Raw genomic sequence first — 21943 nt, 5'->3', positions numbered from 1 at the left:
TGTGAAGCAGATCGTGGTTCAGCGTCTTCCTTAATCGATCGATGTTTACAGGACAACCCGCTCTACCCGCTGGACCTCATCCGCCACAGTTCAGTTGCCAAAACTTAACCAGATAGTTGGCAGATCCAAAAAATAGTTAGATACTATAATCATGAGAAAATGTTTATATGCCGATTGTTTTTCACTGCTGCACTATTATAGGTACATTCTTTGCTTTTGTAAACTTTAAACCAGCTTACCTGTCTCTTTGCTGTCATCACGATGTGTGCCTCTTTAGCTCATCTATGACAAAAGTGATTATTAATGGCATTATTAATGGCATCTTCACTGATTAAAAGCTGGCTCTTGGTTAGAATAACACAAACATATTTAATAAAGTGTTGTTTTAAAGTCAAATTGAGTTTGTGACTGTGAACTGAGTGAACTCAACACGAGGAGACGGCCCGTCCTCACACTGCACCCTAAATGGCAGAGAGCTTAAACAGCAACTGCTCTCTTATTCAAATGAGAAACATCCAAAGTGAAGCCTTTCCAGTTCAAATGCAGAGTGGATGGATTTGCATAATCTTTTGCATAAATATAATTAGGAACAAATCCACTGCATTTGCACAAGTTTGAATGTCTGAAAAAGTAATATTCATGCGATATATATATATATTTTTCCTTCAGCTAATTGTCCAAAATAAAACATTAATCCTATTATAGAGGTCCTTTCAAGTTATTTTGTGCATTACATTGTATTATTTCTAATTGCAGGATAATTTGTTCACGTCCCTTTAGGTCGTGTCTCTTACTCCGTTTGTCTTCTATTCCTTGATAACACCAGTCAGTTGATTGTGCCAACTGGCTTAAGACTACACCAGCAACACAATACCATTTTCCATAGTGAGGACTGGGAGGGGGAAAACACAAAGATGACGACAATTCCTGCTCAGATTACAATAAACCAAAGCTGACAACAAACAGAGACTTTGTTCTCCTGCTTTTGCTGCTCGAAAACCCCTCATGTGCTCCTTCTTACACAGACTGCAAAGCAGATTAAACTATACTTTTAAGGTCTGGATTGCAGCTGCAAGAATTTGCTATGATATAAAATGTTGCAGCCCTGATTTCCTCTGACCTTTCTGTTAATGAGAGATATTTTCAAGATGATAAAGCTGTTTTTAGTGAATCTAACAAACTGAATTGAACCTAAATGGTATTGATGTCCAAACCCAGTGGTTGCGCTGCTAACAGAATACATCAGAGCTTTTGCGTAGGCAGTAAGCCTCTGATCTCTTATTAATACGTCTAGACCTTCACTACCCCATCCGTCAAAAAAAAATCTGTGAAAACACAAAGAAAACCATTGCTTTCTCTGAAAAGTTACTGGAGAAAAAAGCTATTCTGGTGTTTTAGTCCCCGTGTAGAGTGGTGGTGTTAGGATGCTATGCATTGTACTAGAATGTTATCACTGTAAATGTGGCAAATATGTGGCGCATACAAAATGACCACATGCGGTTTTCCCATGAAAAGTCATCATCGACTCTCTGCTGATGAAGATCATGTGATACGATCGAAAGCTCCAGAAAAAGCATCGCCTTGCTGGTGGGATCGACTGCTGGGACGTTGGCTTTGTTCAACATCGGCATCTCACGATAATTCATTCGCAAAGTTGCAGAAGCCTTTGAGGCCGATGAAAACTACGCTTAAAATCAAAACCATTGCTCATTATTAATATTCCTGACTAAATAGGAGACACGGTAAAAGTTCGGTTTCTAACTCACTCATGTGAAGCCCCTCTGTACACACATTACTGCATTAATGGTTCAAAGAGTGTTTTAATACGCCTTGAATCAAATCAGGGAGAAAATATGAGCAAATGCCAGAGTATTCTTCAACATTCACAACTGATACAAATCAATGATCTTCCTGCTTATCGTGAAACCCTTTGAACCAGCAGCATTGTGGGCTCAGTGCTGTATATCTCCCCTGAGCAGCTACTGCATTCTTCAATAACATCCGATTACAGTCATCTGCAATGCAGACGTAGAAGAATAAACATGTTACTCATCGCTTTGCTTTTAAGTAGCAGCAATGGATGCTGTTTCCAGTCAGGCATGACTGCACAATGTTGTCTGATAACAGTAAGTGTAGGATGCAGCATGGATTCAGGTTCTTTGTGGACATAGCAAAGGGATTGTGGGTAGGCCCGAAGGGAGTTACGACTTGACAAATATTTGAAGTGCAGCCCAGCTCTGTTTACCTCAGCCGAAGCTTCAGGTTGAGGCTGCTGCTTTTGAATTATGCACCACAAAGGACACAGAGGCGAAAGTACCAGAATCAGAGAAACTGAAAATGTCATTTCACAGACTGTGTGTTGATATAAAAATGTGCGCCTGAATCTCTTATTTGCTTTATTTTACAGTCATTTGATTGAGCAATTCATTTTTAGGAAATCTGGGAGGAATCAATAATATTGATTAAAGGGGACCAAAAGACGTCCAACATGGATTTTCTTTTCTTATTCCTGTCAAAACACATTTGTAATATTCTTCCATTTTTCAGTTTATTTGATGCACTTTTTCTTCCAGAAAACAAATCTAAACACTGATTAAACTCACATTCTTTTAACATGTATTTGCACACATCTGCATTTTTTATCTTTATCAAATACACATACATTTAAAGTACAAATAACAACAACATCTAACACATTAGAAGACATCTGAAAATTATCCAAAAATAGGACTTGAGAAAAAAAAAAGGCCAGCAAAAGTGTGAGTTAGTCTTAAAACATGAAGTAAAACCTTGTTACAAAAAGAGTCCCACAAAGGACCGACACTGAGACATTCACCGAGTGCAACAGAGTACAAAATGTGTTGTTTTGGAGATTCCATATCCTCGCTTGAGTTTTCCTATGGAAATATATTACTCTGTATCAGTGCATCTCTCAGGATATTTGGATTTGTACAGTGTTAATTAAACTGCTGATGCCAGCTCGAATCAAAACAGGAAGATTCAAAAAAGCATCCACCTCAACAATCATGCGGCCATTGAATGAGTCCTTAATCATGGCATAGGATCTGCACCGAGTTGTAGTTTTGTAGGACTGTGCATACACATTTCTCACAGCATTGTAAATATGTAATAAGAAATTGATTCTCGTCCAAAAAGAAAACTGCAGTGCTTCAGGCTTCGAGCTTTTGTGCAGTGAAGTGGAAAAACCTGGACCTCTAGAAAAGGGTTAAATTTACCAAAAGAACCCAAGCATCTGATCGACCCGCTTGAAACATCAATATCTTGTAAAGGCCCACCCAGGAGGCCTTCCCTGTAATGAGTAGTGTACAGTGTTGCAGGTCAGAGGCCAGAATAGTTCACGGGTCGACGGTGGGGATGGTGCTGACCTTGTTGTTCCTGCTGATTCTCCGTTCAGGCCGTGGCCTGGGCAGTTTGGTCTGGATCAGCTCCTCAGGCGTGTTACCCAGCGGAGGCAGCAGCCTCTTCTTGCTGTTCCTTGTCTCTGGTAACCACTGAGGTGGCAGCTCGAAGGGTCCGAAACCAAACTGTGTGGAGTCCTCAGCGTCTGTCGGCGTAGCCGGCGCCACCTGGGATGAAGAGGCGTAAGCGCATGTGTGGACCGGAGAGGCCCGGGGAGCTGTGATTGAAGGAGGGCCGTCCTTAGTGATGACCAGCCCTCCTCCACCTGTCCCCTGCAGAGGATCCTTTTTGGTGATCACCTCCCCTCTGAAGCTCCCTAGTCTCAACCCGCCCTGAAGGTCTTCTTTCGGCCCCGAGCAGCCTCCTGGTCCTTGAGAAGGGATCTCTTTCTCCGCATCCTCCTCTTCCCCTTCTTCCTCAGAGGGCCTGTAGATCTGCTGCTGGCCAATGTTAAACATCTCCAGAAGCTGGCTCCCAGAGCGGCCGGCTGTCTCCAGTCCCACCGGCTCCCCGATCGCACCCTCTGCCCCTAAGGAGGCCAGACCCCCGGTGCTGACCGCGTTTCGGCGGCTGTAACGTCTGTGAATCCTGGCCAGCAGGTCCAGCCAGCTGTGACGCGCTGAGCGGTTAACAGTCAGAAACAAAAGCGGGTTGGTGAGCAGGGACACCTTCGGCAGCCAGAGGGCCGTCAGGTACAGCAAGATGGGTAGCTCGGTAGTGTCTGCCAAAATGGTGCGATAAACCACCAATGCCCCATAGGGGGCGCTGCAGGCCGAGAAGGCCAGCACCACAGACAGAAGAGTGGCGTGGAGCTCAGCTTCTCTCTGGGACACATACGGGATGGAGATACTGGTCTGGGGAGTCCGCAGCGCCGCGATTATCACTTTCTTCTTCTGGCTGGCACTGAGCGCTCTGCGGATCAGCAGCATGAAGAGGAAGACCAGAGCGAGGGGGAGGATCACCGTGGTGACGTTGTAGATCAACACGTAAACCATGTGGCCCAGGGAGCGGGCGGGGTCGTCGGAGCAGGACGAGGTGACGTACACATCCGTTACGTTACTCACAGCGAACACGGGGAGGCTCGCCACCGTGGCGTGGATCCAGATGTAGATGACCAGATCTCGGGATCTGGAATCTGAGATCTTCCTCTCCAGCGGGTACAGCACAGAGTAGTATCTTGAGACACAAACACACAAAGGGACTTATTTATGGGCCTTTTTTCACAGCAGAAATGCTGACAGGTCACAGCAGAAAAAGCCCAGGTATTAAATAAAATATTTAGAGCTGAATTCTATTTAGCTGCTTCAGTTTTGGATTCCTGGTATTGGGCATGCTGACTCACTATCACACAATGGTGTCTTATTGAGACACTTGATTACAACTTAGCCACTAATTATTTTTATTTCAAACACCTGTGCTTCAAAAGCTCTGCTGTGAAAAATGCAGATAGCGAGGGTGTCGCCTGAGCGCAGTCATGATGTTTCAGCTTATGAAGATCTCTCATTAGATGATTTACGTAGACATACAAGTGGAAATTAAAAGTGAACGCACCGAAAATGCCCAGATCCATTAGAGAAATCTGTATCCTGTCCTGAAAATATTATAATGTATATATTTTTTGTGCGCGTGTGGTTCATCATGTAAGTTAGGAAGAACTGAACCTCTCACCGCAGTACAGCGTCAAGTGGTTTTGCAGGAAAGAGAGTACAAATATAAAATGCATGCACCAGTTATATAAGCTGAGATACGGACAAAAAAGAAAGAGGCTCAGTTATTTTTTATCAACTCCGTTGATACCAAATGTATCCTTTAGCCTCTTAAAGTAACACCATAAATGTGTTATTTTCGAGGCTTATTAATTAATATGATTTGTCACTGTACATTACTATAAAGAATGAACACATTAAATGAAAGACAAATCAGCCATTTTCAAGCTATCGAATGTTAGCCAATGTGAATGTGCTAATAACAACCCCCCTTCCCTCTCCCCGCCCACCCTCCCAAAAAAACTGTAATTAATAAAACCAAAATATCTTTGATAATTGATTGTTGACTGAATAAATGCTGTAATCCTCTAAAAATGACTGCAACATAAAAACCCACAAGCTGTTATTAAATAGGGGTAAATGGAAACTGGATGGAAATTGGAATATGCTGAACTGTGGTATATTAACGAGTGCTGAAGCTGAAATCATGTGTTTTATAGCACGCCTACAAACTAGAGCTTATGTCCATCTAATACATATTATCATATGCAGATTTTTTATCATCCTGTTGTTGTTCCTTCGTAATAAACTAAACAAATGAGGTGAAGGACTTGCTTATTTGTCGAGCATGTCTCTTCATCATTTCATGCTAGTGTACAAGGGTGTGTGTGTGTGTGTGTGTGTGTGTGTGTGTGTGTGTGTGTGTGTTAACCAGACGATAACTGCTGCAGTCTCGATCCATCTGTACATACGCAGCCTCAATTGCCCTCCTTGAAAATGAATAATTCATTGGTTTTGTAGCCTTCTGACTGTATTAGTTGCTATGGAGGTAAAATCATCTTTGTAGCAGTGAAACTGAAGCTGCATGATATGACTATATTTGCCATAAAAAAAAGTATGATACTCAAACTTACTACAGTGTAGTCGGTCGGGTGATGAAGCCCTTCATTGTTTTAAATCATGGAGAATGAGGTTGCTTAGTGCAGTAGCCGTTACATACTGAAGTTATCCCATATATATATTTTTGAAACATACATATTATCTAGTTTGATACAGTTTAAAGTAAATGCAGGATTTTAATACATGCCGGTGCTATGAATGCTATGAATGAAAAAGCCAGAATAAGGGGACTTTAATTTTGCAAACAGCTGGGATTGCATGTGTTATTTCTTCAATGCTAACGTGATAGCACTACCTTAGTGTGTTGGTGGCATCACTGCTATATGCTGCTGTCAGAGCTGAGAAACACAAGGATGAGTGCCACATAACATGATTTTCTGGTAATAAAAAACTTTATTTCTTAATACTGCTTTTTTGTGGTGCTCGCATGTTCACAGCTGGCTCACTTGTTAGCACGTAGCTAGAGCAGTTAGCTAGCAAGCTAATATCTCTGTTAGTTTGGTGGGTCGAGTGACATAAGAAGTTTACATTCTGTTAATTCATATTTTGTGTTTTTGGGGCAGATTCTTTCTTTTTTTAAGACATATTTTAACATATATATTTAATTAATAGGAATAAGTATTTTCAATTGAAATAGCTTGCGTTGTTAACAATCTTCAAGGGGAGACAGAATATATAGAAGATGTGTGTGTGTGTGTGTGTGCGTGTGTGTGTGTGTGCGTGTGTGAGTGTGTGTTTGTGTGTGTGTGTGTGTGTGTGGCAGTCATCTCAGGCTACTTTCGGCTGCAGTCTTTAGCGCTGCAGGGAGGCCTGGGACACCGCCGCTCAGTGTGTCGTTCACATGCTCCATCAACCCCACACCTCTCGTCATCGCAACAGGGTGTAGATGGAGACTGAAAAGACTTTCTCCCCTACAACAGAACAATCTTCCAGAGTTTAGTTTAATGTTGCTCCACTTGTGCGGCGTGGATGTTTGAACTTCCAAGTCAGGAGGAGAATGTCTCGGCCCAAGCAATAAATTGATAAACGGATCAGAGAATCGATTTCTCCACAATAATCCATGACTGTATCATCTCGGCCTACTTTGACTATGTGTATAGATCACTCACCTGTCGAGTGCGATGGCACTGAAGCTGAGCACAGTGACCGAGCAGAAGAGCTTATGGAGGAACTTGATGGCCTTGCAGAGCAGCAGAGTGTGAAGCCACCAGCAGCAGCGAGGGCTAGCTCCGAGCGCCACGTCGAAGGGGACGCACGTCAGGCCGGCGCAGATACCCGAGTACGCCAGGTTCTTGATGAATCGGTTGGTCACGGATTTAAAGACGTTTGTGCAGCAGGTGCACCACAACACCGAGGCATTTCCTGTGGGCAGGAGGGAAACAATTCATCAGAATAATCAGTCTGTCTTGTGATTTCTTAACCTTTGTGTTGTCATTTGTTGTCTGTTTGTCTAGTTTTAGGTTTAATTTTTACTTCTAAAAGGTTTACAAAAAAGCCTTTCAACAAGCCACGTTTATTGGGAAGAGTAATATGGTATGACGGCACGCAACCAAAGAGACTATCTTGCCTAAGCAGTTCAGTTTATTTTGAGGCTTTTTAATGATAAGGGAACGCTAACTTAGCTGTTATAATATATAATTTGTTATGTTATTATTATTAGTTAGCTTTTCACTGTGTAAAGGGACCAACATCTATCGTGATTATATTATCTTTGGCACCTTAATTCTATTGTCATCACCTCTATAACTGAATGTAACTAGAGGAGGAAACCCTTCAAAATTGGAGAAAACCTCCCTGAACTTTGGTATGAATGCATCTTTTAACGACGAAAACATTTATAAAGGTTTGAATCCTTGGATATTTTCTGTATCTTCTTGTCGTGCTTGTTACGGTTCAGGTTCCTCTGAGCACTTAATTTTCCTCCTACAGTTTAGAGAGGAAATAGTAGGGTCGCCTGGAGACTCTAAATTGCCCATTGGTATGAAAGGGTGTACGTCCCTCTAATCTATGTGAGTTAGCAGAGACGGATTGATGGTTTATCTCCAAGTCTTCCTCGTGTCCATCCAGCACAGAGACTGTGATAGAATAAATTAATGAGTGAAAGGATTGGATAAACGAGTGAGAAGCTTTAACAACATAGTTTAATATATGCATTGGTTCAAAGCTCTGCATCTTACACTATGAACTATGAACTGGTGCATCTTTAAGGCCCAAACTAACAATAAAAGAAATATGTCACATGGCCAGGCAAGAGAATAATACATGATCAGGGTGGTTTAACAATTACCAATACATATAATAACAATAATATAAATAATTGCAAGTAAAAACACAATTTTTTTCTCTGCTCGTTGCAAGAGAACATTGTTTGTATTGAACTGTGCAGACCTGCATCTCATAACAGAAGCAAACACCTGAGGGCATGTGAATGTCGAGATCTCAAACAGTTTGAACACGTGCTCTCTTAAAAAAAAGAAAAGCACCTGAGGTGCAGTGCATGCTTACTGATGGTGGTCTTTGGAGTATCTCTATAAAAGACAAATGAAGAGTGTTTTGTCGTAAATTGTGGTTTTGTGGACACTGATTTGTAACAATTGCAAGAACAACTGAAAGAAATGTTTGATTATATGCCGCATTTTTGCACTCAATACTATAAACTACAGCAGATAAAATAAAATATTGCAGCACTTTGCAGGGTAAATAAATCAATTGACCAGATGCAAAAGGGGAAACTGTGACATTATATGCAAAGATCCCTCCATAATTTGGAGCAATGACACCGTAGTGATTGTTAATACGGTTTCTAAAAAAGGTGAACGTCATACTTCCTGCGGCACGCTGACTGATGTCAGGTCACGCAGGGATACGTGTGATACCAGCCTCTCCAAACGCAATCACCCAGAGTGTTGGCTGTGCCCTCAATGTGAGAGACGGAGCAACATGTTCTCTGGTGACAGAAAACTGCGTTATTTGGTTATAGCAAAGGTTATTTGTTTCTGATGTCTGTAAATGTTCAGGACAGACAGAAACTCAAACACTCATTCTTAATTGCAAGAAAATAAATGTGGTTACTACAGCTCACAGAGATATAAAAGCTATAAAAGCCAGATTAGCTATAAAAATCAATTACGGTGGATGAGGTTGTTGAAACTTGGCCTGAGAGGATTTAGTCGGAGCTGGAAGAAGCTGTCTTTGAGGGAACATGGTGTGCTTGACGGCTCGTGTCTAACTGTGTAGGATTTCGGAGCAGCACACGGTCGTAGGATTTCGGGGAATCCCTAATGTGGCGGTAATTAACGCTCAGCCTCTGCATCCTGTGAGGCTGATTCAAATGGGATTGGGAAACTAGCACACATTTCAAACGCATCGCTCCTTAAAAGAGGATGTTTGCATCACAGTCCTGCATGGACAGACTTCCATGTATTGATATTGTAACTTCTGTGTATTCTGGCTACTGATTAAGGCAATAATAACCTGGGAAAAGCTTTAAAAAAAAAAAAAGGAGAAATATGAACAATGCAACACACCCTCCAGAGTAAATAACAAAACAACCATTTGTGTGTTACCCCTATTGTCAAGATTGTTTGTCAGTGCAGTTCAAAACCAGTACAAATGACTATTTTACAAGAACTTGGCTAGGGAAAGCCCGTGATCATGGTTATAAGAAACCAATTTTGACAGCAGTGTCCTGTGTCAAACATGTTTTGCATCCATCCGACCTCCATCTGTTTCAGGAAAATGTTGCTACCGCCACACTGAAATGTCAATATCAGACGATTCTGCTGAACCCCAGATGGCTTTCAATGGCAAGTTTCTCGAAAATTCTCGCCTTCTATTTGTAAAACTGTGCATGGCCAAGCATGGTATGTTTTCTGTGAGGGAAAGATTGTAAATCGCAAAACATATGCATGGGTATGGCATGATTAGAGGAAGGCAACGAAAAGACTTAGTTAAGGTTGAGAAAAGATTATGGATATGATAAATAACCGCGTCGAAGAGCTTGTAGCCATGCTAGCGGCTCTGTGAAGCTGTATAGCAACAGCGGCGCTAAATGCAGCCGTTGAGTCTAAGTGAGAGTCTAACTTTGGTACAGCTGCAATGGTGTGATGTCACACCCTCCAAGTGATTGCAATGCGAGGGATATACTGCACGTGGGATCACAGTTCCAACACAGTATTTAAGTTTAGAAGAACATGCCCTCTTACGCACATCAAACAGGACTGAGCTTTGAAATTCAAAGTGTGAAACATCACTTAGACGATGAACACCTTCTTCTGGCCCTGAGACTTATTTATGAATGGTAACCAACAGACAAAAATTCAGATTCCAACTAACAAGTAATTTCATTATATCCTTTACACACATTATATTACGCCATTTTTGTGTTTGATAGTACATGTTGTTGTCGAGACAAACATTAAGTAAGTCTTTGAGTGCTTTTTGAAAACATTTATAGAAATATTTTTTTAATTTGTGTCGCAGATTTTGAGTCCTGGGTTGCAAAGGGCTTCACATAACTGTAACTACCTATTAAAATATGTCCTTGTTAGTGTCTTCATGCAGACCACATTGGGACATTTACTCTTTCATAATCAGAGTGTGCACTGTCTGTAAAATCACTTTGTCCCTTTGTGCCTGAAATACTCACTTGGCACTTGAGAAACACCTTGGCAACCATATTTAATGCAGCCAATGGGGAGAAAGAGCAAGCAGTAAACACACTTGTTTTTCCCTACTTAACAAATGGCAGTCCAGTAGGCAGTGAAAAATACCTCAAACATGTTTTGTTTGTCTGCTTCAAACACATGGAAGCTGGTTGATCTCTGCATTGGTGGTAATAAGCTGCTGTTATCGACTCATCCAGGTGTCAAACATAGTAGCATGAGCTGTTATAACCGTGATAAATCATTAACACTTTCTTCTATCCCAGTGGTGTTATAATTACTTTAGTTTCAACGAGAGACTTATTTATTAATGGACACCAACAGAAGAAATAGAGAGCAGAGATTTACATACTGTCATTCCTCACAGACATGATTATATTCAGTCAAATTTCATTATGCTATGATGCTTGCACATTCGTCCGATTTACAGTCAAACTATGATCTATGCTTGATTGGGAAACATCATAATTTCCTGAGACTAGTTCAATGGTTTGGGACATATGCTTAGATGCTTGATTTCTGAAAGTTAAATCAGAAGATCAGGATGGCTCATGGCGGTGTGTAAAGTAAAGAGGAGGCTGTTAGCCTAGCTTAGCATAAAGACTGGAGGCAGGGGAAAACAGTTAGCCTCGCTCGCTCCAAAGTTCAATAGAAAGTACATTATTTTAAATTGAATCACTGACTTTATGGGGTGAGTGTGGAATCATTAGGAAATGTGGAGTAAGATTATTTTTTTTCTCTAATCGAATAAGTTGCCAGAGTAAGTCATTTTATGTGTAGTAGGAGGTCACATTTTCTTTTCACCTCCACACATCTCTGAGTGTCACAGACATGGGACCGACACAAAGCATTTATTTATAGCCGACAATTTATTTTGCATGACCCTGTATCCTGTATCAAACATGTGCGAAACATGACCGGATTTGTATTCATGCATCATACATTCATGCAGGTAAATTGCCGTCATATTTCAGTCATGCAGATTTCCTTTGTGATTTCTCCCCTTCAGCATAACAAAATTGCCTACATGACGAAACCAACATATCGAGCACATCCCTGATAATACGTGCTGTCTGAGGCTGTATCCTGTCTTTTAACATACAACAAAACCCTTTTTAATATCTTGAAAAGTGGAAGGATGACCTAAAGATTGCTGCCGTAAAGGCCATCATGTCATGCTTTCCTGACCCTGCCACATTGCACTGCACAGCAGGAGGTTGTACTGAGTCAGAGCAAAAGTCTTTTTTTGTGTGCCTTTTTTGCAATCCGTTTCATCAATTTTATCACAGTGAGCTATTTGTGCACCCTGTGATTCAGTCCATACTTTTCCAAACAGCAGTAGCAATCATGTCTGAGTGTGTGTTGAGCAGCGAGAAGACAGGATGTTATAGCCACATTTGTGACGAATAACACATTCATATGCAGCGCTCATTTTAGGCAGGAGGATTATGTTTGGTGGCTGCTGATGAGATGGAGGGGACATCAAACTGTGCGAGACTGATGTGTTGGTGCGGTCCATCAAATTGCACAGCTCCTTCCTCATTTCCATGAGCAGCAGCAGCAGCAGCAGCAGCATCAGCAGTCAGTGCTTCTACCGGCAGAAGCAGGAATATTTGTAACGGTGCCATTGCAGATTTGGCTTGAAAGAAGCTCAAAATATGTGCGGTAAGTTTCGCCAATTTCCTGGTGAACTTGGTGGCTAACACCTGTGAGGTTTAACACAACAACTTGAATGTGTTTAATTAGCATATTTATGCAACGCCTCTGTTTAATATCTAATATTCAAGTGAGCGACAAACTAAGCCCTGGGACGTGATACACTATTTCGCTCCATAGTGCTTACAACAGTGCTATAGGAACAAGGCTGCTGACACAAATGTTCTAAAATGACCAAAGATGTTGTTGTGTGTTTTGACTTTATTTTCAAAACAGCAACACACATTCTAATGAAAAATGTGGAGGACGTGCCCAGCGAGTCTGACCTGGCACAGCTTGAACCGTGTATTATCAAAAGGGAGTGTTCCCACCTATCGAGTAGAGATGAGCACACCATGCCACACTTGCATCTGTGCACAAGGATGTGCAGTTAAGTGGGAACATTTTAGAGATGACTAACACTGAGATTGAAAGTTTTTGAGAGAGCGCATCCTGGCTTCTATAAAGTTTAAGGGGTTGTATGGTTATGATGTTTATAATTAAACAATAAGAATAAGAATCGTAACATGTCACTGTGACATTCTTTACGATATGGCTAAATGAGATTGTTTGCAGTTGGACCAATGGTTAGACTAAGAAATGCCAGAATGCTTTTTTTGTTTTTTTTATCACTGGCAACATCTTCAGATCTTCCTATTCAGTGTTTTGAGTCATGTTTTCCAGTCTTTAAGTCCCAGTATGGGTTTCAGGTTGAAGAACTACATGCATTTGGTGTTATTGAGAAGACACAGCTGACACAGCTTTACTATATCCAATTCAGCTTTTATGACAGTGAACATCTTGTCAAATCTCGGTACAGAAAACACCATACTGCTGCTTCATATTAAAGTATTGTAGGTGTTGATGATCGGGCAACTTTTGGAAGAGTTAGATTAGGTGCTGCACATTCCGTATTTAAATTCAATCAAACTAAGTCTTAAGGGAAACATGGAGCTAAAGGGAATGTTTTAATGTTGCAATTCCATTAAAAAAAATACAAGAGTAAGGTTTTAATGTCTGCAGGATTCTGGGTGGGTTTTGTCGGGGCCTTTCTTATATCCACAATACGTGTATTTTTGCATGAGGCGACTTACCGAGCAGCGAACCAATGAGGATGAACACCTGGATGGCGGTGGTGAAGTCCCGGTAGGCTTGCTCTTGGATGAGGCGCTGCTGCTCATCCAGCCCGGTCCCCTCGCGCGGCGGGCTGCTGTCCCACCACGTCGGCGAGCTCGAAGCGTTCAGCAGATCCAGCCAGTGGTGGGCTGCTGTGAAATTGGCGGCACCATCTCCCACCGTCGCAGCCCGGCTCCCACTATCCATGTCGTTTTTCACCCCGCGGATCCTTTTTTTTTATTTATTTTTTTATTTTAAGAAGGCTGGCGAGATGTCGGCAGCCCGCATTGGAGTGACATTTCTGTGGGGATGATGGAGATGCCTTGCCAAAAAACAAAACAAGGGTGGTAGTGGTGGTGGTGGTGGTGGTGGTGGTGGAAGGGGAGGGGGGGGTCTACAAAACACTGACCGCAAGCAGAGATGTCAGTGAAGTCGGCAATGCGTGCAGCTGCCAGCAACGAGATGATCTTTTGTCAGTGCATATGTCTGACAAATCAGGAAAAAGCATGCTGTAATGACCATAGATCAAAGCACACAGGGGAAACACATAACAATTTTAAAAAAACAGCCTATGCTGCATGACCCGTAATCCCCCAATGCGGATGCATGGCAGAAATCAGTCACTGAAATCCGTGCGCAGTGAGGTTAGCTCTGGATGCTGCTCTGTGACACCCGGTGCACCGAAAACCACGCCGGGTTGCGAAGGGGTCCGTTCCGGTGAAACACGCGTGGAGCGCCGAGAAAGAAGAAAAAAAAAGACACGAGCACCCCCTTCTAGTCAGAAGAAACACACAATAGTGTGTGTTCTGGTCAGAGGCTGACTTGGTGCCGCTGGATATCTCGCAGCGTGAGGTGCAAGACCGGAGAGGAGGAGCCCTGTTCCGATGCTCCCACAGCACCGAGGAACTCCACGGGATCTTATGAATGACACGCGCGGGAGGAAGGAGAGCCGGATTACACACTGATCAGTAATGCCGTAATGGCAGGATGGTTGAACTTTTTTATTCGTCATGTTTCAAAAAAAAAATAATTAAAAAATGGGAAAAGGAAAACGCATCAAAGAGACCCGGTGAAACATTTTACACGGGTTGGGTGTGCACTTTCTAATAATGAGGCACACGGCATTATTCTGTGTTTGCCAACCCTTTACGAGGTTGTTTTCAGATGTACAAAGGGACCCAGACATTAACCTCAACAACAACCCGGGTGTTGCCTTGCTCACTGTCCTCTCACAGGAACTTGTGACATTTCGCTTTGGTTTGCTGAAAATACCAAAATAGGAGAGGACATACCTTCGGAAAGCAAAACAGTATTTTTTTAAATTAATAACTCAGTTGTTCTGTTTCGTGTAAGCCAGCAGGGGATCCCCGAGGAGCAGATTGAGATCAAAAATACATATCCATACGTGGAAACTAGAACAACTTCAATTAGAACAAAATCTGAAAATGAAGCAGAGATTTAGAATCTCAACTCATTCTTCATTAATAATTGTTATTATAGTGATAAAAAATATCCCCTGCATTACAATTGCAGGAATTCATCGCAGTAGCGATGTGTGTCTGATATCGGCTCAACACATGAAGTCTTTCCCTCCATGGTGTGATTGAGATGTCAAACAAGATGCTTTAAGACTGTGTTCTTTTAGGGGGATGTAACTGAGACTGAGAGAGACGTCTTTGTCTTTGACTGCAGAATCAAACTCCCTTCTTTGATGCAGGCTACATTGTTAATAAAATCCCGAAGAGAAACTGTTACATCATCAAAGTACATTCACCTGCCTTTGAAATGGACTAAAGCCCTTCATGTGAACTCTCAACGTCGTGCTACGCTTTCACGTGGGACTAAAAACCACAACAATGGGATTATTGACTATTCAAAATATGTGTTTATGTTTCAAGATGATCTGTTTGACATTGTAGTGTATGTGATCGAACATACATCACTGTAATGTGCAAGATACATTACAGATACATATGGGACAGCTTTTTCTGGGAGTACTGAATGTCACAGTTTGGTGTAAGAGGCTTTAGGAATAGGGGGCGAAACAATGAGATGATGCTAATCTACTGAGTGTAACACTAATTCATATATGATCAACACAAACTTCCTTATCGAAACTGTAACACCAGAGTATTAATACAATAACCAAAGAACAGTAAGTGGGTCTTCTGCAGTTAAAATCCAGTTTTACTTTCATATCAATAGCTTGGCAATATGGTTGACGACAATCTACTTATATTAAGATTGTTTTTCTTCTGATATCACTATATTACAGTCAATCAATCATATAATGTTTAATGCAAAGTGGTAACACAACATAACATTGTATGTTTATTCAGCTCTTTTCCATCAAAACTAAAATAATCAAACTTTTAGCATTTAGGATGATAATGCTGCATTTGAAAGAAGCAAGGAGTGTTATGTGTAATTATATATATATATATATATATATATATATATATATATATATATATATATATATATATATATATAAATAAATAAATAAATAAATAAATATATATATATATATATATATATATATATATATATATATATATATATATATATATATATATATATATATATATATATATATATATATATATATTTATAGCTTGTTCCAGCTTGAGAAGAATCTAAACCTTTAACATGAGAACACTCAAACAGTATCATGTAATGCCCCTTTGAAGACCTCCTCCATAAGAATCTAAAGGCAAGGTTAAGCATGGCTAATGATGGCCATTCTTGGATGCTTGACACACTTGATGAAGCATTGCTTGCTAAGTGCCCTTGTTGTCCAAGTGGCTCTTGAAGAACTCCTGGACTCTTTCCCACAAGTCCACCTGAGCCTCGGCGTGAGCCTTTGGCTCCCCACCAAACATTACCTCACTCCCAACTGCTGGGTGAAACCCAGACGGACAATGGGGCATGTAAGGGACTTCCAAAAAGTGTCCAGCTTTGGGGTATGTCACCACCTGAAAATGCTCTTTGCCGTGATTTCTCAGCGTTGCAGCAGCGTGTTTGGCAAAAAAAACACTGTTCCAGTTGTAGTCATCTTCAGCAACAGCAAACAGGAACTGGCAGCTGGCACGTTCAATTGGAAACACTGACGCCCTGTTCTTTTCCAAGGAAGGGTCAGACAAGACATCGCGTACATCTAAAGGCCCAGCGTCGGTGGTTTTGATATTCTTTATGACAGGGGGCAGCGGAGTTAGAACAGTGTCTCCGTAGTGGAAAGGAATCACTGTATTTGCACTGCAGAAATTTATACAGACGGTCGCTAAGATCCCAGAGAGGACTGAAGACATGAACAACGCCACACCGCCGCTGTGGGAAATTGATATGATGCCAATCCCAGGACCTTTGACCTGTGTAGAAGGATATTGGGCTTGATCATAAAATTAAGCATATTGTATGCATGATAATATGTCCCATTTCATGAGAACAATAAATAACAACCATGCCTCAATTATACATAAAACTAGAGCACAAACAAACTTGGGTTGCAGCAAGCAATCATTTTCCATGTGCCGTCAGAAAGAAGCCAGTAGATGGCAACATTGACACAGTTAATTAAAACGTGGGCCTATGTATCTAATACATTCTCACTATACATGGTATTAATTCATTGGACACATTTTTTTTTTACAATAAGTAAATATATGTATAATGGACATTCAAATATTATAATTGTGATTATATTTACTTTTTCAATCTCCAACACTAACCTTTGGGTGATTCCTAAGATATGTTACAGCCTCTTCAAAGTACTCCAGATCCAACTTTTTAGGATTCTTTGGTAAATCCTCGTAGCCCATATAAGCCAGTGCCAGGACGACAAAACCTTTATTTGCCAGGAGGCTGGCTCTAGGCTCAGTAAGACGTTCCCCAAATGTGTACAAATCCACAATTCCTGGGAATGGACCCTTTCCTGGAAAAAAAAGGGAGCGGTTAAGTAAAGAACACTGACATCTCTCAGCTATCATCTTCAGGACACAACGAACCTGGTGGTACGAAGAGGACTCCTCGTATCTTTCCCTCTCGCACAGGTACTCTCTTCATCCCCTCCGCCATGTATCCTCTCTCGTTGGTTTCAGAGGCTAACACCTCACCCGTCTCTCCACTCAGTGCTTCTAGCTTCACCATTATTGGGCTGAGCACATTTTTCTTCAGGAGTTTAATGTGTGGAGTCTCCGGCGCCATGGACCAAAACAAACCCATGGGCTCCACGCCGGTGTAACTTCCTCCCAGAGAGGGAGCATGGCAGACATCCACCTGGCCAGTTTCGTCTGCTTTGTACAGGGCAGTGGCCTTGAAAACCATGCCTCGGTCATCCACTAGTTTGGATCTCAATTTAACTTGTCTGTGAGGAGTGAGTCCTTCTACTTTTACCTGCACCAGTTTATCGAAGAGACAACGAACGCTGGGGAGAATTCTCAAGCGGATCTGTGAGTAAGCCATTTCAGCTCTTCGAGATGGGAGCAGTGACTCACTGTAATGGCTTGAGTGGCCTTTCTTTTTACTCAGGCATGTATTCTAGTCTTGTTGGTGCATCTATGCTGTCACTGCATCTGCCAAGGCAAACAAGAATAAAATGTCATAGCTTTCACATAAAATGCACATCTGTGTGCCTCAGCTCTGTTAAACAGCATCTCATTCATTAAACATCGTCACCATCGAGTATCAAACCAGTGTAACTGAAAAAAAGTCTTCTTATTTAAGTATTTTAACATGTATTTGATACTTGTCTGTGCTATTTTATTTGTTCAAATTAATGTATTCTTTCATCCAAGTGTCACAAACCAGGCTGTGTGGCCATGACAAACAGGGGGGAATACACAGAAGTGAGTGGTTTACCAACAAATATAGTTCATTTAGTTATACCAAACAAAGGCGAACCTAATCGTAACAAACCCAAGCTGGGGTCTCATGGAGGGGGAGGGAGCGAGAGAGCTCAGACCTGAGGGCCTCTTAAGTGAGAGGCCACTTATGAACCACAGGTGTTCTCACTTTCCTGACCCGCCCACCGGCAGGGACAACGGCCAGTGGCAGAGACAGTGGTCACACCAAGGCTTTGTTTACTTAATTATTGGGACGCAAAAGATAGATTTTTATCGCACGGAGGAATCAATCGCGTCGCCCCCGAATCCCCTGGAGGTCTGCTGTAAGGTGCCACTCATCAGCCAATCAACAAAAAAGCAATGGCTACACGGATAGCCAATCAGAAAAACGTATCTTTTGTATCTGTGTAAGATGTAATGACAGGCGGGACTGGCGCTGGCGCCACAACCGCACACCTCTGTCAACGGCTCCCGGGGATATATGTCACGCTTGCCTGTCTTCAAAACTTGAGAGCCCTGTGTAACAGTAAATATGTGGCCTGTAATTGAAAGAAATGCGAAGAGGGGTCTTTAGTTGATTAAGAAGATGTCATTCACGAACACGGCGGTGTCCAACTGGGTGAAAGGTCACAATCACACAACTCGTCAGTCTCCAAATGTGAAAAGGACCTGCGACGAGTAGTCTTAAACAACCAAAACGTGAAAGCTAAACTTTAACTTTAACACTACGGATAAAGTCGAACTGTAGCTATATAGTTACATGCAGGCTAGTTAGCAAGAAATTACTTTACAGCTTTGAGCTTTAGAATGTTTTTGTATTTTAGTTTACCACCTTTAAAAAAAAAAAAAAAAAAACTACCTACACGGTGCTAACCTGTATTATTTTGAAATGGATTCAGGAAACTCAGAAATCCAGTGAAGATGCAGTGCAGGATGAGAAATCCGAGCTTCTGATTCTTCTTCTCTTCGGTTTTTTCTGGCGGTTGTCAAGCAACTTTCGGCTGCATTACCGCCACCCACTAAACTGGAGTGTGTATCCGACCTTATGACAGTGTTGGACCCAAAACGAACTGTCCACAAACACACCCTTTTTCGGTTTACAATTGTAATTAAACAAATCCCAAGTTAAACACAAACACACATACAGTCTCCAGTCTGCATACTGAACGTCTTTCTACTCCTCTCTTAAAGAGACAGCGCTCTCTTGTATCGGCTCAATACAATACTGTGTTCCCATGGAACAACAACATATGAATTTAGTTAAACACACATTTAAAGTAAATTATTAGAAACGAACACTGTCGTTTTAAATCAGTAAGACATATGACATATCATATTTCAGGGTGTTACACCAGCGCTTTTAGATTGTGAATTATGTGATAATTATGTGATATTGAGTAGAAAACAAGGCTGTTGGATAGAACCTGAACATATTACCTAAAACTTCTAAATTTCTTTTTTTTAAAACAATAAATACATATACTACTCACAAGGTCTACATTTATTCATTAAGACATTATTTTGAAATGCATTCAGGAAACTCAGAAATCCAGTGCAGATGTAGTGCAGGTTGAGGGAGCAGCAGTTGGACCCTATTAAGTGCTGCAGAATATATTTATTTTACATCTTTCAATTAAATTTGTCTTTTTTCACTGCACAACTGGGAAAAGTGTTTTCTATATATTTGGGATATAGAATATACTGTATATTGGCATTTTAGCAGAACGTTTTTTTATTCATTTATTTAATTAAACCAATGCTGAGACCAAACCTACGCCCTTGATCAGTTTGTAAGTTTAGTGAGAGCACCCCGTCGTGTTCTCATGAATTTGGAGAATATTCATTTGAAGTACTATTAAGAGACACAAAAATAGAGAGAGAGAGATGGCAGTGCAACAAGGAAAGCAGGAGACCCTCCCTGTGAAATGTAATTGTCCATGTATTTGTCAGTTGACGCTCGTTAATGAAGCCCGAGCGAGAGATTTTGAAGTTATGGTGTTATGGTCAAAGGCAACATCATGGGTGACTATTTAATTTAAGGAAGCCATATGTGTTTGCAGGGAAATGAAGCCGCCACTAGATGTCAGCATTGGCACAGAGTGAACAGCTTTAAAGGTTAAGACGTCCTTCCTGTCCAAGACTGACGTTTCATTCCTGACACAGTACATGATATTTGGAGCGTGCCCTTGTGTTATCGACATATAAACAGTAAGACAAGAACATGAGCCTACGTGATAGAAAACCATTTACAGCACATGTTCCCCCAATGGAATATATTATCTGATTAGTTGAACCACCTTGCTGCATATCTTTTCATATTAATTAGCAAGATGGCAGGACACTGGGTTCAGGAGACTTGTTTACCTCCAGGGTAGACCTTTGGGTGTCTTTTCAGAAACTCTTTACAGGACTCAATGGCATGTCAAGGTGTTTGGCAGGAGTATATCTAGTTCATTATTGGCTAGCCAGTGTCAGGGATTCAAACCCAAAGGGATTAAAAAGAGAGTGGATTCCTTCATCGATAAGAAGGAAATAAGACAGGAGGAAATGTAGAAACCAAAGAGGGAGACAACATTAACGTCTGACACTTATGTTGTGCCGATTAAATTAAATGTTATGGTTTCAAACTAATAGTGATCTGTTTTTGGATATTCAGGCATTGTAGCACCTTCCAACCCTTGAATGCATCTTTTTATTGAGAGTAGCTCCTCTGTAGTCATTGTATATGAATCTCCTAACCCACAACCGTTGCATGATATGATTTATATGACTAGAGTAGACCCTTTGCACCATTTGTGTAATTACAGAAAACAGAAAACTTGTAAAAGTAGGAGGACAACAAGTAAAATGCAAAATGAATTACAATACAAATATCATGAATACCTTAAGAAAATGTAACAAGCTATTAAACTAGAATATTTGCTAAATGATAAAACTGTAGTTTCTTAAAGGCTCCCATTTCTTTTCATGTGAAGTGAAAATCATTAAGAGCGTAAATTACAGTTTATTGTATGAAATATTCTCTCATTAAAGCCAAATTCATTTCATATCTTCCAAGTCAACATTTCCCTATATTAAACCTTATTTTGGCGCCGGCGCTTCCCATATTTCATGGATCCAGAAAATTAATAACACGTTGATTTCCTTCTAACATACTTTATATATGTGGAAGACATGATTGATTCAATATAATTGTATCTGTAGCTGCTGACATGTACTCTCTTTGGGTATAGTACTAAATAAGTGACGGCCTCTTTTGATGTTTCTTTGCAGTGATGCAAGGTTTTGCAAGGTTACGATGAACAGTGACTTGCGCTTAGAAGGGATGAGAGATCTCACTCTTTTTCCCTTCTGATTGAAGGAAAGTCACATTTCCACCCACTCATTTGCTTGTGTCTTCTAACTGTAAGCACATTGTGTAAATGCATTGCAGTAATGTATGTCCTATGATGGAATATATGCATACTTTATAAGAACATTAAACTCACATGTCTATTTATTCATCATCTTTTGTATTAAGGAGCTAGTCATCTGAGTGTGTATTTAGTGCATATGCACACCGTGATGATGCACTCTCTCCAGCAGTTACCGTTACAAAGAA

The 21943-nt window shown here is 41.1% G+C and overlaps 2 protein-coding genes across 2 annotated transcripts; both read right to left on the bottom strand.

The window, feature by feature from the left end:
- Nucleotides 1-2399: 2399 nt before the first annotated feature.
- On the bottom strand, nucleotides 2400-14379 carry gpr176 (G protein-coupled receptor 176). The gene is made up of 3 exons (XM_068577279.1): nucleotides 13480-14379; nucleotides 7136-7388; nucleotides 2400-4596 (listed from the first exon to the last, which is right to left on the bottom strand). The coding sequence occupies exons 1-3, from the start codon at nucleotides 13706-13708 to the stop codon at nucleotides 3357-3359; spliced, it is 1722 nt and encodes a 573-aa protein (XP_068433380.1). The 5' UTR covers nucleotides 13709-14379; the 3' UTR covers nucleotides 2400-3356.
- Nucleotides 14380-16120: 1741 nt separating this feature from the next.
- On the bottom strand, nucleotides 16121-19504 carry acot20 (acyl-CoA thioesterase 20). The gene is made up of 4 exons (XM_068577162.1): nucleotides 19217-19504; nucleotides 17506-18072; nucleotides 17230-17432; nucleotides 16121-16869 (listed from the first exon to the last, which is right to left on the bottom strand). Exons 2-4 carry the CDS (start codon nucleotides 17960-17962, stop codon nucleotides 16282-16284), a joined length of 1248 nt encoding a protein of 415 aa, XP_068433263.1. The 5' UTR covers nucleotides 17963-18072; nucleotides 19217-19504; the 3' UTR covers nucleotides 16121-16281.
- Nucleotides 19505-21943: the final 2439 nt, after the last annotated feature.

The sequence above is a fragment of the Clinocottus analis genome, unplaced genomic scaffold (assembly GCF_023055335.1).
Source record: "Clinocottus analis isolate CAN_PGR_092001 unplaced genomic scaffold, fCliAna1.0.p SCAF_15, whole genome shotgun sequence".
Classification (NCBI taxonomy): domain Eukaryota; kingdom Metazoa; phylum Chordata; class Actinopteri; order Perciformes; family Cottidae; genus Clinocottus; species Clinocottus analis.
The sequence above is the reverse complement of the archived record's forward strand: the minus strand, read 5'-3'. Positions and strand labels throughout refer to the sequence as shown.

Coding starts and splice junctions, on each gene's coding strand:
- gpr176 (XM_068577279.1), bottom strand. CDS start 13,708: ATGGATAGTGGGAGCCGGGCTGCGACGGTGGGAGATGGTGCCGCCAAT. Junction 7,389..13,479: donor CCTCATTGGTTCGCTGCTCG/GTAAGTCGCCTC, acceptor TCCTGCCCACAG/GAAATGCCTCGGTGTTGTGG. Junction 4,597..7,135: donor AGTGCCATCGCACTCGACAG/GTGAGTGATCTA, acceptor TTGTGTCTCAAG/ATACTACTCTGTGCTGTACC.
- acot20 (XM_068577162.1), bottom strand. CDS start 17,962: ATGGCTTACTCACAGATCCGCTTGAGAATTCTCCCCAGCGTTCGTTGT. Junction 17,433..17,505: donor AGTCCTCTTCGTACCACCAG/GTTCGTTGTGTC, acceptor TTTTTTTTCCAG/GAAAGGGTCCATTCCCAGGA. Junction 16,870..17,229: donor ATCTTAGGAATCACCCAAAG/GTTAGTGTTGGA, acceptor CCTTCTACACAG/GTCAAAGGTCCTGGGATTGG.